At 39.1% G+C, this 16,007-nt stretch overlaps 2 protein-coding genes across 4 annotated transcripts in view; one reads left to right on the top strand and one right to left on the bottom strand.

The window, feature by feature from the left end:
• The window catches only part of LOC118219963 (zinc finger protein 708-like), a 235,537-nt gene that overhangs the window by 197,246 nt on the left and 22,284 nt on the right, over nucleotides 1–16,007 (bottom strand). The gene's annotated exons all lie outside the window — the stretch shown is intronic.
• LOC118219946 (zinc finger protein 345-like) lies at nucleotides 1,062–12,314 on the top strand. Of its 3 annotated transcripts, XM_035403460.1 has the most exons (4): nucleotides 1,062–1,258; nucleotides 3,260–3,487; nucleotides 10,476–10,643; nucleotides 11,865–12,314. In XM_035403460.1, exons 2-4 carry the CDS (start codon nucleotides 3,293–3,295, stop codon nucleotides 12,192–12,194), a joined length of 693 nt encoding a protein of 230 aa, XP_035259351.1. In that variant the 5' UTR covers nucleotides 1,062–1,258; nucleotides 3,260–3,292; the 3' UTR covers nucleotides 12,195–12,314. The 3 variants fall into 3 exon arrangements, with proteins under 3 accessions (XP_035259351.1, XP_035259349.1, XP_035259350.1); XM_035403458.1 differs by lacking the exons at nucleotides 10,476–10,643; nucleotides 11,865–12,314 and having other exon boundaries at nucleotides 3,260–7,180; XM_035403459.1 differs by lacking the exons at nucleotides 10,476–10,643; nucleotides 11,865–12,314 and having other exon boundaries at nucleotides 1,072–1,360; nucleotides 3,260–7,180.

The raw sequence follows: 16,007 nt of genomic DNA, 5'->3' as shown, positions 1-16,007 counted from the left end.
TAAATAATGGATTTGTCATTTATGGAAAAGATAAAATGTAGAAAAATGGAACATTCAACCAATATCCAATATCTTTGGCAGAAGTTAGGTAAGAATAGTTTTCACTGTGTGAACTGAACTGTGTTGCTAGAAATAGCTGTACGAAATGAGTATTGTTCCTTATTGAACCTGTGTTTCGTAGTTGTCCATGTCCATACGTGGCTTTGGATAAAAGCATCTGCTAAATAAATGTAATGTAATATAATGACAATGTTTTCCGATTCCATAGTAGCAAATGAGCAGATATATTTTAATTTTTGCCATCAGAATTTGCCATGCTATCATGGCAGTCAAAGATGGCCATCCTTTGAATTGTACAAGGTCTGATCATTAGGTGGAAAATTTTTCCACTAGGGGGTTTGTTTGAAAATATAATTTATTTTATTTTGAAATTTGATCTAGATCATTTCGCTCAATACCAACAGTGGCCCATGTTGGTATAGAGGCAAATTAAGAAATAGACATACTGGCCAAACATACTCTAAGACTCCAAAACATTTACCTACGAGACTTACATAGTAAAGCTTAGGTCAAGGTTTATATTAAATTTCACATGGTGAAAATCTGGGAAGAACACTGGGACAACAGGGAAACAGGTAGACACTTGCATAGAATATAAAAACACGTTGGTGCTGGGAGAATGGGGGGCTGGAATCGGAAATAAGAAACCATTATAACCCGCTGGTCATACAGGACTCAATGATACACTGTATAAAAAAGGTAAGCATCCAACAGAAAAATTCTTACACTGTAATAAACCAGAACTGGTAGAATACATATTATTTCAATGAAAAGCATACAGTAAAAAAACAAAAGTTTATTTGTATCAATGAGGAATGTAAAGCACAGTATATCATTATATTTCAAACAAAATATTTGCTTACATAATCAGCTTTCTGAAGGAAACTAATTAGTTAAAAGAATGTAGTTTGTCTGCCAAATCTACTGCTCCACACTCCAGTCCAGTTGGTGGCGGTAATGCAATAAAAGCTGGTTTGTAAACCATCATTCCTCCACAGAAGTAGACGAAGAAGTAGTAGGAGGGGAAAAGAAGAAAAGCAGGAGACCTGGCGTATTTCCGTAGATTAAGACTGCTCTTCTGAACAGAATGCTGTTCGTTTTGCATTTTATGGCTAACACAGATTTTGCGAGCACGTACGATCCTTCGCTTCCAAGAATTTAATTTTGTCCAGTGTAACAAACGAGCGAGTGAATCTGGGTAAGTCCCCAGCATTCTGATGCTTTCACTGTTCACTTAGTTTTGTTTACAAGCAACAAGCTTCAAATCGGGTTGGTTTCCATTCGCTAATGTTTGCATGAGGTATGTGTTATTTGTTCGTTGATTTTATCCTAGAATTGTGCACGTTATTTTATAATTTATTTTCCAATTATGCTTGTAAACTAAATGGTGCAATGGAATTCTGATGTGATCTGGCAAAAAAGTAAATACTTGACATCCTATAACTACAGGAGAATAATACAGCATGGCGAGATTAGGAGTTGATTAGCCTCGCGAGCCAGTCTCTTTTTTCACTTGAGAGCCTGGCCGATGTCTTGACGCTTTAGGCATGAACGAAGGAGGCAGCCTTCACGGGATAATTGTATTTTCCATACCAATCGGAGTGTTTTGGCCAGGCGTGGTCTGAAACATGCACCGGAAAACATTACCAGAGCCAAACCTTTTCCGCAGACGCACGTCCGTTCGCCACTATTTGGGGTAAATTATTGTATTGATTATAACAGGCAAACAATCAAAACCAGTGCTCATTCTGGCCATTTTTTGGGTATTTATTTGATAGCAGACTGCATACCGTAGGCCACGCTTGAAAAAGTAAACTTTTGCCAAATCCTATAAGCAAGCAAGCGAGTACATCTCTGTTCGATAACTGCAAATCCAAACATACGCACTGAAGGTCCTTCAACGAAGTCACGCCATGTATTTGGCAAGTCTTGATATAACAGAATTAAAATCTTTTTCAAATTTGTCCATTATTCTGTTTTTAGGAGATAATTTGGGTTTACTCGATAGCTTTGTCCGTTTCTCTGGTGTGTTTCAGTCGGGACTTAGATTGCAGCACACACGGAACAGAGGGAGTGTCGGGAGGGGGGAGGGGGGAGGCTCCCAGCGACAGAGACTCCTCCCTTTTTCCCCAGAAAGCACATGCGTTCGTCCAGACTAGGAGTTGATCGATACCGATTTAGCATTTCGTCAGTAATGGGACAAGTACAGCATCAAGACCCGACACATTCACACGTAATGGTAGATTCTTGTAAAAGGGAATGCACTTTTCTCAATGCTAGAAATCTTACTGAAGAATGGATTTCTTCTTGATCTCGAAGTCCTCGATTGAATGTTTAATTGAAAGAGCTTTTTCCATGAGTGGGTAATGCTGAGGCTTGCTGCCCTAATGCTGGCTAGTAGCCCAGCAGAGTTAGAGGCTACCCAGCCGTTAGCTGCTTGGTGACTGTGGGCTGACTGGAGCCACTCAGGCGAGCCTGTGGCCACAGGTAGCCAGGGTGTGCGAACCCTCCCCCAGTACAGAAGGGCCGCTGTTAGCCACAGACGTACAGTACCTCACCCCGCGCACCTACCCTAGGACATGGCTCTCGATGGCTGCAACTGATTTTGTTATGGCAGCTAGTGCTCATGGTATGTCCAGATGGTCTAACTGGGGCACTGCACTGGACAGTGATGGTGACTCTGTGCAAGTCCAGGCAGCAACATCTCAAAAAGAAATGGGGGTGGTGAGATGGGAGCAGGGTGACCTGAGCGGGACCCGGTCAGCCAGCAAACCACAGCACCCCAAAATCTTTAGGATGAACCCCTAGAGCAGCGGCCTCAAAATCCACATCAAGTGTCCAGGGGCATCCAGTGATGCTGCTGGTGTACACCACTTCCACCATAAATCTGATGCAGACCAGTGTTCTGACCACCTTGTGCTATGGCCAGCCCAGCCTTCACATTCTGAGTCACTTCAGAAGGTTTTCTGCCACTATTCCATAAGATAACAAGAAAAAAGGCAAACATAGAGGCTGTTTGTTAAAATTGATACCTTATGTCAATTTCATAAGAACAATCAGGGACGATCAAATGGTTTCTCCCAGCTTATAATGCAAGAGTGACCACTGTAGTCAGTGAGGCAGAGTTTAAAGAATGTGTGAGCTGCTTCAGTGGGACCTGTTTTATTAAGGCTACATACCTTCCCCTGTTTCCTTCCAGGAGCTGCACTTCTGCACACCTTTGAGTAGCAGTATGATGCAGGCAGGAATCTGTCTGAGACAGGACACTGAGACAACACTACCAGAGTTCACTGAGGAGCACAGGATCAGACAGAAAGAAGAGGAACTCAGTGGACTGGAGTCTGTCCACATGGTAGAGTCAGAGACAATGTGTGCTGCACCAGGACTCGACACACTGGAGCCAGAGTGTGTTACAGCACACAGTGGGGTCAGTGATGTACACCACACACACACATCACTGATTAAAACAGAAACTGATCTGTGCTCCACCCACACTGGGGACTTTATTCCAACTGAGAGCCTAGATGGTACAGAGCTGCGATATGTAACCCATCTGCAGCCTGACCAAATCAAAACCGAGACTGATGATGGAGGATATCTTAAGACAGAACACATTGGTGGCTTGCTGGATATTAAATGTGTTAATATTAGAACGTGTGAAATGAAGTGTGAATCCAGTGAAAGTATAGTGAGTGATCTGATGAATACTGTGGTAAGTGAAGCTGCAGTTGATCACAAAGACCAGATTGAACCATGGCAATGTGCCGCAGAGTCAGAACCCAACTGTAAAAAAGAAATTAATGATGTGCCTACCAAATATGTGGATGTAAATCATCACTGTGAAATGATCACTGAAAGTGGTCACACCAGAATTGTCCAGAAGATTACAAACAATACCAACGAACATAATGATTTCCAGGGAATGGATGTGATAGCTGAACACATGATAAATAATTCAAATAAAAACCAAAGCTTTTTGAATTTCCGTCAAAAAAATATAATTTGTAGAAATAATGGTGCAACTAATACTGGTGAAAAGCGTTACAAATGTTCTCAGTGTGAGAAGTGTTTTTCCTCAACATCTAATTTAAATGTCCATAAGAGAATTCATACAAGTGATGAGCCCTACAAATGTTCTCAGTGTGGGAAGTACTTTTCCACAATATCTCATTTCAATTCCCACCAGCGAATTCATACAGGTGAAAAGCGTTACAAATGTTCTCAGTGTGAGAAGTGTTTTAATTCCAAATCTGGTTTTAAAACACACCTGACAATTCATACAGGTGAAAAGCCATACAAATGTTCTCAGTGTGGGAAGTGTTTTTCCTCAACATCTAATTTAAATGTCCATAAGAGAATTCATACAAGTGACGAGCCCTACAAATGTTCTCATTGTGGGAAGTGTCTTTCCTCCATATATACTTTAAATAGCCACCTGAAAATTCATACAGGTGAAAAGCCCTACAGATGTTCTCAGTGTGGGAAGTGCTTTTCCACAATATCTCATTTCAATTCCCACCAGCGAATTCATACTGGTGAAAAGCGTTACAAATGTTCTCAGTGTGAGAAGTGTTTTAATACCAAATCTGGTTTAAAAACACACCTGAGAGTTCATACAGGTGAAAAGCCCTACAAATGTTCTCAGTGTGGGAAGTGCTTTAGTTCCAAATCTGGTTTAAATAGACACCTGAGAATTCATACAAGTGAAAAGCCCTACAAATGTTCTCAGTGTGGGAAGTGCTTTGCCACTATATCTAATGTAAATGCCCACCAGAGAATTCATACAGGTGATGAGCCCTACAAATGTTCTCAGTGTGGGAAGTGTTTTAATACCAAGTCTGGTTTAAAAACACACCTGACAATTCATACTGGTGAAAAGCCCTACAAATGTTCTCAGTGTGGGAAGTGTTTTTCCTCAACGTCTAATTTAAATGTCCACCAGAGATATCATACAAGTGATGAGCCCTACAAATGTTCTCATTGTGGGAAGTGTCTTTCCTCCATATATACTTTAAATAGCCACCTGAAAATTCATACAGGTGAAAAGCCCTACAAATGTTCTCAGTGTAGGAAGTGCTTTTCCACAATATCTCATTTCAATTCCCACCAGCGAATTCATACAGGTGAAAAGTGTTACAAATGTTCTCAGTGTGCGAAGTGCTTTAATTATAAATCTGGTTTAAATAGACACCTGAGAATTCATACAGGTGAAAAGCCCTACAAATGTTCTCAGTGTGGAAAGTGCTTTGGCAGAATATCTAATTTAAATGCCCACCTGATAATTCATACAGGTAATGAGCCCTTCAAATGTTCTCAGTGTGGGAAGTGTTTTAATACCAAATCTGGTTTAAAAACACACCTGAGAATTCATACAGGTGAAAAGCCCTACAAGTGTTCTCAGTGCGGGAAGTGCTTTACATCCAAATCTAGTTTCAATAGACACCTGAGAATTCATACAGGAGAAAAACCCTACAAATGTTCTCAGTGTGGGAAGTGCTTTAATTCCAAATCTAATTTAAATATCCACAAGAGGATTCATACAGGGGAAAAGCCATACAGGTGTAGTGAGTGTGGGAAGTCTTTTAATACAAAATATCATTTAAAGACACACGAGATAATTCATTCAGGTGAAAGGCCCTTCAAATGTAGTGAGTGCGAACAGTGTTTTAATACCAAATATCGTTTCAATCAACACAAGACATTTCATACAGGTAAAAAGTCCTACGGAGTGTAGGAAGTGTTTTTTCCAAATAAATTATTGAAATTGCCACAAGGTGATTCATACAAGTGACAATCCCTTCAAATGAATTCAGTATGGCAGGTGTTTTAAATTACCTTAACTGGATTCATTCAGGGGAAAAGCCTTATAGTGGTATTTTGTGTGGGAAGTGCTTTTCCAGAACAAGCTTTTTAAAATGCATGAAGTTAATTCATACAAGTGAAAAGCCACGAACATGTATTCAGTGAGGGAACTGATTTTTCTTTAACATGTGCTTTGCATCGCTACAACATGATGTTGCATGTGAATAGGCCCGCAATTAGTGCGGTCAGTGTGGGAAATGTTTTAATGCAAAATATAATTCAGAGACTTCACACAGATGAACAGCCCTGTACGTGTACATAGAGCAGAAAACATAACTGAACTTTCTGCTGGAGAATTCATACAGGTGAAATTCCCTACAAACATTTTTTAGTGTGGGAAGTGTTTTTGACAACACATGCTTTAACTTGCCAAGGTCTATATACAGGTAAAATGCCCAATGTTAAAAAAAAAAAAAAAAAAGGCATTTTTTTCAGTATCAACAATAAATGCTACTTTTTTTATTTATTTTTTATTTTTTACAAATTTTTATTTCTTCACACATGCAAATGTTTTCTTTTCGTATTATGAACCTTTATAATTTCAGGCCACATTATTTAATTGAATCTAGCCTATATATAAAAATTTCCAGAAGTTAAATTGTTCTGGTGAAAAACCACAGTTTTTATACAAGCTGAAGGGACTTTTCCACAGAGCCTTCTTCTCAAAGTGCCACTATAGGGTATTGACTCCTCAAATAAACTTTCAAATTTAGGATTTTTACCAGTAAGTTTTCAGGTGGAAATTTGCACTTGTAATTAATTATTTTTGTGACCTGCCTTCTGTACCAAACCTTTCCTTCTGTATAGTAGCACAGTATATCATTGCCCTGTGGTTTTCCTTGGTGATTGTATTTTTGAGAGGCATTTGAAATACAGCACAATAGCTGGGGCAAACTGGAATCCCATTTTCTTTAATAACGAGTGTTTCACCATTTCTTTTTTTAGAAAAAGTAATTTCCCTTGGAGTCCAATTGCTGATATATTGTGATGATGAGACTGACTCCAGTGTACCTTTTTTGAAAGACACAATGCGAAAACTCTTTGCATATACTGCTGTAAGAAACATGGTTGTGTGTCTTGCCAACATGTATCATAAAACGAACTTAACGGTATTGGCTTTTTCAATTGTTTTACTGCCAATGTAGAGGCTGTAATGTGTTAATGAATTTAGTTTCAATTCCTGCTGTGCATTCCTGAACACTTCACCCTATATGAATTGTGTATGAAATAAATTTACTTTGCTTCCTGCTTTACCACCCCTGTTTGTAAATGTAGTTTAATTCCTGCTTTACATTCCTCCTGTCAGCAAGGTGAGGATTAATTGAAATATGTTTAATTTTCTGAACCCAGCATTTTTAACTGTTAAAACCTTGTTTGATGTGTGGCACTCTGAATACCAAACACAAGTGCATCAACCGTTAAAACACCTCACTTACCCAACATGTAAAAAATATTTATTTTATTTAATTTATTAGGTAATTATTTTCAAAGATAATTATCAGTTAAATCGTCCAATTATTTTATAGGCAGAGCAAACTGTTTGGATCAACCTTTATCGAATAGTACAACTCACAACCAGATAAAAATTAAGAAGTTTAAGTGACAAAAAATACTCACGTCTAATCTAAAGATGAGGTTCAACTACTTTAAAACAATTAGCAAAGGTTACAGACATGGACAGTCACATAATTTAATGAGAGAAAATACCAAACCACAGCTTTTTTCCCAAAGTGGGGCGACATAGCTCAGGTGGTAAAAGCGGTTGTCTGGCAGTCGGAGGGTTGCTGGTTTGATCCCCCGCCCTGGGTGTGTCGAAGTGTCCCTGAGCCAGATACCTAACCCCTAACTGCTCCCAACGAGCTGATTGGTACCTTGCATGCCTTGCAGCCTTTCATCGTTGGTCTGTGAGTGTGAGTGTTTGTGTGAATGGGTGAATGAGAGACATAAATTGTAAAGCGCTTTGGATAAAAGCGCTATATTAATGCAGTCCATAAAGTAATCCAAAATGCAGAAATCAAAAGACAGCAGAATAGTCCAAAAGAATCAGAGATGAAATGTAGAATTTCAACCCCTGCACCCTCATGTTCCGGAACTCCTACACCCTCATGTTCCGCTACCCCTACACCCTCATGTTACTCAGCCCTTGCACCATCATATTCCACTAGCTCCCCAGCCCGTTAATTGCTATTCCCTCACCAGCCCCTCCCGCCCAAAGCACGTCCTTCACCTGAACCCTCCAGCCAACACCAGTCAATAGGAGATTTGCAACTGAGGGGGTACTGGATTTCATACAGAAGGAGGCAGAAAAAGACAAGAAACACCACTAAAAGAAGATGCAACCAATAGACTAATATTTTTAATTATTTGAGAAAATGGTGGTGAAAATGTCATTTGGTTTTGTTTTCATGTATTTCAGTTATGATTTCCAGGAGTTCCCATCAGCCTGGGGCATCATGGTGAGGAACCTGTAGATCTTCATCAGGGTTAATGTTAGGTTGATCAGGTTCAATGACATCACTGGTCTTGAGGCACAGCTTCTCATGAATCTTCAAAACATAATTTTCCAATTTCAACTTTAATATACCCCAGAGTGGTTATTTGAACACCCTTTTAAACCATTTCTGCATCTAGTTTTATGAGTATGTAATATTGTGCTTGATATATTGATGTGTATTAGGGAAAGGAATACAAATGACTGGCTTATGGGAAACAATGGCCATGTAATTTCTACTGTTCTACCATCAAAAGCTTTGGCCGATACTAGAACTGTATGAATTCCCGAGTGATGCAGAATAGCCTAAACCTGGTTGAGAGCAATATATCAAATGGTAACTTTGTGTGGTTGCTATGGTTTGTATATGACTGACGGGGCAAAGCTGCCCTGAGCACAATAACCTTCCCAGATAGCCAGTGACTCCAGACTGGATCTGTGCCAGTTCTGGCCATAGCATTGCTGGGCTGGACTTGGCACAGATCCATTCTGGAGTCACTGGCTATCTGGGTTATTTCTTGTTAGCTCCAATGCTAACATTATTGACTTGACACAAATATCACAATTAACCTCATAAAATATACAAAGGTGATTGCAATAAAGTGTATTGCTCTAATTGCTTGCGGTAAATGTTTAAAAACACACCTGACAATAATACAGGTGAAAAGCCCTACCAATGTTCTCAGTGTGGGAAGTGTTTTTCCAAAACATGTAATTTAAATGCCCACCAGAGAATTCATACAGCTGATGAGTCCTCCAAATGTTCTCATTGTGGGAAGTCCATTTCCTCCATTTATACTTTAAATAAGCACCAGAAAATTCATACAGGTGAAAAGCCCTATACATGTTCTCAGTGTGGGAAGTGCCTTTCTTCCATTTATACTTTAAATAGCCACCAGAATATTCATACAGGTGAAAAGCCCTTCAAATGTTCTTAGTGTGGGGAATGTTTTTCCCAGCGAGGCACTCTGTATCACCACAAGATGATTCATGAAGGCGAAAAATCCTCCAATTAGTGTGGGAAAGGGTTTGATACATAATCTCATTAATTTCCATCAGCATGTTCATGTGCATGGAAAGCTCTACATATGTATTCAGTGTGAGGTTTTACTGAGAAATATTTTACTGCAAAATACCCTACTTCATCCAGATGAATGTCCCTGAGTGTACAGAGAGTGGGATGTGTTTTTATAGAAAAAAAAAAAAAAATTCCACCAGACAATTCCTGCAGGTGAATAGGCCTGTATTCAATGTGTGAAGAGGTTTTCACAAATACATGCTTTAAATTGCCACAAGATTCATACAGACTAAGCCCAACAAATATCAACTGTTTTTTTTTTAAATTAAACACCAGAAAATTCATAAAGGTGAAATGTCTTAGATATGTACACAGTGAGGGATGTGTTATTAATGAAATTTTATTCAAGGGAGAATCCCTCCATGTGTATATACTGTGGAAAGTGCTTTTCAAAGCCAGTCATTAAAATCACCAGCACATACAGACGAAAAGCCCCAGTGTCCCCAGAGTAGGAAGAAATTTATTCCAGAAAATCTAATTTAATTTCATTTATTTGGGTGAAAAACCCTACCTACCTCAGTGTGGGAAGTGTGTTTTCCAGGAATATAATTTGTGCTGCCACCAAAGAATCACTGCAGGTGTAAAGCTTTTCATATGGCCTTAGTTTTTCAATAAATAATTTATTTTTAATGATGACAATAAAGCTCATGCGGGTGAAAAGCTTGAGAAATTCTAATTGTGGGAAGTATTTTATGAATGCAAACTTTGTGATGTACTTTGTGTAGGGAGTGCTTCCAACACCTGATAAATTGTGCCGAAATGCTTTTTATTTTTAATAAATCATCTGAAAAAATGGCCTTTTATATGTACTTAGTGGAAGGTTTGTTAATTTTCATAATTTAAATTTATATTAAATCTTCACCAAACATCCTTTATGATGGCAGGCTGTATGAGTCTGTTCATTGTAGAAAGGTTTAAAGTGACACAAGGGAAAGTAATAAATGTGAGAAGTTGTAGGCACAATGGTTCATTATGTTCACTCAGGTCACCCTGCTCCCATCTCACCACCCATTTTCGAGATCCTGCTGCTTGGACTGGCAAGGAGTCACCGTCACTGTCCAGTGCACTGCCCCAGTTAGACCATCTGGACATACCGTGAGCACCGGCTGCCACAGCAGGATCAGCTGCAGCCATCGAGAGCCATGTCCTAGGGTAGGTGCGCGGGGTGAGCTCAGAGCCGAATCACGTTAAAAATGTCTCTTGTCGTGAACATTATTGAGCTCACTGTACGTTAAAGTTTCAAGCAGAAAAATCATTCTGGTGAAAAACCATACAGCCTTTCTACAGGCTATAGGGGCTTTTCCACACAACCTTTTCAAAGCACCACTACAGGGTACTGACTCCTGACTCCTCAAGTAAAATTTAGAATTTTTCCAGTGGAAATCTCCGCTTGCAATGAATTCTTCTTGTTACCTATGGAACATCAAGGACCACGATGGAAATAAGTCCAGGACCTTTTCATGTTTTCCTTGACAATGTCTTCACATGCAAGTCTTTTGATACATGTTTTTTTAATTTTGTCAAATAAACTTAACTAAACATGTTGTCTTGTAGCACACCTCTCCTTTAGCATAGTAGTGCAGTGTATAGTTTGTCTGTGGTATTCCTTGCTGAGCATATTTTGGACGGGCATTTGAAAAGCAGTGCAATGTCTGGGGCAAACTGGCATCACATTTTCTTTAATGACTAATCTGACCATTTAACCATTTACATTTCCTTGTAGTCTGACAGCTATTATTATTTTTTTTGATGATGAAATTGACACCTGTCTGAGTTGTTTGAAAGAAACAATGTGGAAACTGTTTGCATATACTGTAGAAAGATACATGGTTGTGCCTTGCCAACATGTATTGTGAAAACTTTGCAGTACTGTCCTTTTCAGTTCTTTTACTGCTAGCTTAGTGGCTGTTATGTGTATGTCAGCTGCAGATGATTATTAGACTTCAGACAATATGGTTTATCTCAGTTGAGGATCTTTGTTTCACTCTTTATTTTTCACAGTTGTATATGAGTTGCATATGAAATAATTGTACATTTTGTACAGTATATGCACATGCCAGGCCTTTATGCCTTGTACATTTCCATATAAATTCTTATGTCCTACAATGTGTCATTGCTTTCTGCTTTACTACCCCTGCTTATCAATGTGGTTTCAATAGCAACAATGTAGCAGGTTAATCGTAACTATAGCCTTACATTAAAAACACAAATATAACTTATTTATCTATCATAATGTGCTTAAGCAGAGTTGCCCAGTCTGGTGAGGGCATGAGCGTGATTCCATTTCTGGGTGGTTAATGTACTTTTTTAAGCTAATGTCAAGACACTGCAGAGTTCATGCCTGGCTTTCATTATTTACTGTATGTCTTGCAGTGGGCAATCTCATTGGTCCAGCTTTATGACATCTTGGCATACATGTGTATTGTTCACATGATAAACTTACCAGTTGCTGATGACCATCCCAAAGGCAAACATGATGGGTGCGTCCAATTCGGCCAGAAGAATACCGTAGGTATGCATGCGACCGCGGGATGCTTTGAGTTATGCAAAATCGATTTCAGGCGTGCGTTGTGGCCCAGGGACCAGGGATTGCCATTCCCAGCGAAGCCCGCAGACTCCAGTGGTTACTCGAGGTATTGCAGTTTAGTAAGCCCCTGGTGTCAAAAATCTAATTTCCCCATTGAACTCCATTCAAAGCTATGAGTGTACTCTGGCCAAATTAAATTATTTTGGGCAAGACTTTTAAACTTTTCAAATTTCTTCACACCGAAAAAGTGTGACAGCGTAAAAGCGAGTCCCACAGATGAAGATAAAGATTTTTTAAATTCCAGTTTGGTCCACATTGTTTTGTATCACAGTGCAAGCACCTGCATACATGGGCACACCTGTGCTTGAACAAGTATGAGGCTGTGCTTGACTCATCAATGCAGAAAAGGGTTGAACTGAGAAATCTGCCTGCACAAAACTGCTGTGTCAGAATACATATTAAACCTTTTTTTTTTTTTTTTTACAAGCAAATTATTTTTTTATTTTATTGTACAATAAACTGGTAAGCAAACAAGTGGAGACAAGTACAGGGACACCTAAACAAATGAAAGGGATTGTACAAAGTAAGACAAAGACAAACAACAAAGACAAAAGGGGCAAAAGCAAACTGAGGAATACAACATCGGTTCAAACTGGGGAGTATATAACAATATATTAACAAATAAACTGGGGGTATATAATAAACAAAACCATTTTAAGCAGTTTGCTATGAATGTGGTTAGTATCAGTGTTGTCAAGGATGACTGTGTCTGTGTGTGTGGGTGTGTGTGTGTGTGCGAGTGTGTGTATGGTCTGAGTGTGGGGGAAATAAATGACAGATATATAATACTAAAAATGATAATTACAATAATATCAAATAGTTAAATTAATTGTCCTAGAAATATTTTAATCGACAAAAGAATGGTTGTTAAATATTACGAATATTATGAATATTGGGGGAAGCTTGGTGAGTTTAGGACCCTTCTAAATTGTCGGTTGGCATTTTTGGTCATGAAGCAGATGTTTTTGCAAATTTGGTTCCAGAAGCCGGGATCAGAGGTAAAAGAAAGGTCTATTTCCCATTTCCTTGATGGTATGGCTAGTGTTTTATCAGACTGTGATATTATTTTATATATTTTGGAAAGGAGTTTCTTCGGGGAAGGGATGTTAATTAAATCTGAAGCTGAGGGAGGAAGATCTAGATTGGTGGCCATAATGTTAAAGTTGGATTGAATGGATGATTTTATTTGCAAATATTCCAAAAATTGTTTGTTTCCGATGCCGTAACTTTGGACCAAGTGGGAGAATGAAGCCAAGGAATTATTATAGAAGATATGTTTAAGATGTGTGATGCCTTTTTCAGTCCATGTGCATAAATTGAGTGGTTTCTTGTTACTTAGAAAGTCAGGATTGTTCCATATGGGAGTAAAATTAGTTGGTGCAAAGGTGATGTTTGTGGAAATTCCACCAGGCTGTCAGAGTTGCAGCTATTGTTACCATTTTGAAACAAGAATGGTGTTTGATAGTTTGACTAAAAAATTGTATATCTGAGATCTGGATGTCTCTACATACTGTTTGTTCTATATCTAACCATGTGTTATCAGATTGATTGGGGTGAATCCATTTGTATATATACTGAAGCTGATTTGCCAGAGAATAATGGTAAAAATGTGGAGCTTCCAGTACTCCTTGTGTTTTGGGGTTTTGCAGAGTGGCCAGTTTAATGCTTGGTGTCTTGTTTTTCCAGTAGAGTTTGGAGATGATTGAATCTAGAGATTTGAACCAGGTGAGGGTGGGTGGGGTTGGAATCGTTGAAAGTAGGTAATTTATTTTAGGAAGTATTGTCATTTTAACAGTAGCTGTACTGCCCAAAATAGATAGCGGTAGGTTCATCCAACGGTGGAGGTCATCATTTATTGTTTTGAGTAGTGGGGTGAAATTGAGTCCAAACAACTCTGACAGCCTGGGGGAAACATTAATACCTAGATCTGTGATGTAATCTGTGCAAAATGGCATAGGTGGCGTATGGGTTGCCACATCCCAGCTGTTACTATGTAATGAAAGGATGCCAGATTACATTACATTACATTACAGGCATTTGGCAGATGCTCTTATCCAGAGCGACGTACAACAAAGTGTATAACCATAACCAGGAACAAGTGTGTCGAAAACCCTAGAGAGATAGATATGCAGTAGATACTACAAGCATTGTTTCTCCTCCTTTTTTCTATTGAGTTCAACAGGAAAATTCCAGAACACGTCTCCTGTCTGTTCTGGCCCCACGATGGTGAAATGACCTCCCTGTGGAGGTCAGAACAGCTGAGACACTGACCCATTTCAAACGACGACTGAAGACTCACCTCTTCAGGCTGCACCTCTCCCCATCCCTCCCTTCCCCCCGTAAATGACTAAACTTAGGGTTGTAACTAGGCAGCTGTTTCGTAGGTGACTTAGGTGCATTAACTGTCTTAACGACTACTTGTATTTTTTCCATAGATTGCGTTGTTGCCGTTCTCATTGTTAGTGTTAATCAGTTTAACCATCAGGGTCCAAGTTGAACTATGCGGTTGTTCCCTGCACTTGGACCGGTACTTCTCTCTAGGGGTTTCGTCATACTTGTTCCTGGTTATGGTTATACACTGTTGTACGTCGCTCTGGATAAGAGCATCTGCCAAATGCCTGTAATGTAATGTAATGTAAATTAATCAGGAGAAACAATGCTTGTAGTATCTACTGCATATCTGGCAGCAGCACGGTGGTTTGAGGCTCATTTGATACCTTGGACCCTTGATGACTTAAAGCCATTCGGCCAACAAATGTGTTCGATACTGTATCAGCATAAATTACAGCTGAATCTAGTCCCACCCCCAATTCCCATAGAGATCCATTCAAATGCAGAGTTTTTGTATCGCTTGTAGGACAACCTGACAATAAGATATCCAGACTCTGATGATGTTGATAGGTCACAGACATCAGGAAGTCATGGCATGCAAAGGATATGCAACCAAATACAAAACATGACTCTTTTATTTGACATTATGTTAATTTGTCTAAAACACTGAAATGTGGGACTACATATAAACATTACTAGTAATTAGTCATTTTTATACGTAGTGTAAAAATTTGTATTTTTTTTTTTAGTAATTACTACATGGTGAATCCAAAATTTATAAGAATACTTTAATAAAATCTCTGAGTCTGCACTTTGACCACGTGAGATAAATACTGGACGGAGTGTAGCACAGTGGGTAAGGAACTGGGCTTGTAACCGAAAGGTCCCAGGTTCGATTCCCAGGTAAGGACACTGCCGTTGTACCCTTGAGCAAGGTACTTAACTGGAATTTCTTCAGTATATATCCAGCTGTATAAATGGATGCTATGTAAGTCGCTCTGGATAAGAGCGTCTGCTAAATGCCTGTAATGTAATGTAAATAATCTGCAGGTACAGTAACTGTAATGAACTTCTAGTTGTCTCAATACCATTGGTAGACACATATTAGTCTAGAGTGATGCAAATTTACCAAAGACACAGGGGAGGAGACATAGCTCAGGAGGTAAGACCGACTGCTCTGGCGATTGAGAGGCATCAATTGTAAAGCGCTTTGGATAAAAGCGCTATATAAATGCAGTCAATTTACCATTTACCAAAGTCACCATCCCTCTCTCGCAACCACCACTCACTTAGGCTGCAACCGATGACAATGAATGTTAATGTTCTTGTAAATGTGAGTTACCATTGGTTAAAATGTGTCAACTATTATTATAAATCAGTGTTGACATTTGCCACCAATGGAAAATTGCTCCTGAGCAAATGTCAAATGAACTAATCTGAAGGTAGGGAGAATCTGATGAGTCTCAATCCGTTTACTGTAGGAACATTTGATTGTGTGTAACTACCACATGTCCACCCACATTTGAATACTGGGGACTACAAACCTTACTCTAAGTAAATAAAAAAATTCAACTAAAAGAAGCCCAAAATGGATTCCA

The sequence above is a fragment of the Anguilla anguilla genome, chromosome 2 (assembly GCF_013347855.1).
Source record: "Anguilla anguilla isolate fAngAng1 chromosome 2, fAngAng1.pri, whole genome shotgun sequence".
NCBI lineage: Eukaryota > Metazoa > Chordata > Actinopteri > Anguilliformes > Anguillidae > Anguilla > Anguilla anguilla.
Note: the sequence above shows the minus strand (reverse complement) of the source record. Positions and strands in the feature narration are given on the sequence as shown.

Bases quoted from the DNA above. Each gene is read 5' to 3' on its own strand.
- LOC118219946 (XM_035403458.1), top strand. From the start codon at position 3,293: ATGATGCAGGCAGGAATCTGTCTGAGACAGGACACTGAGACAACACTA.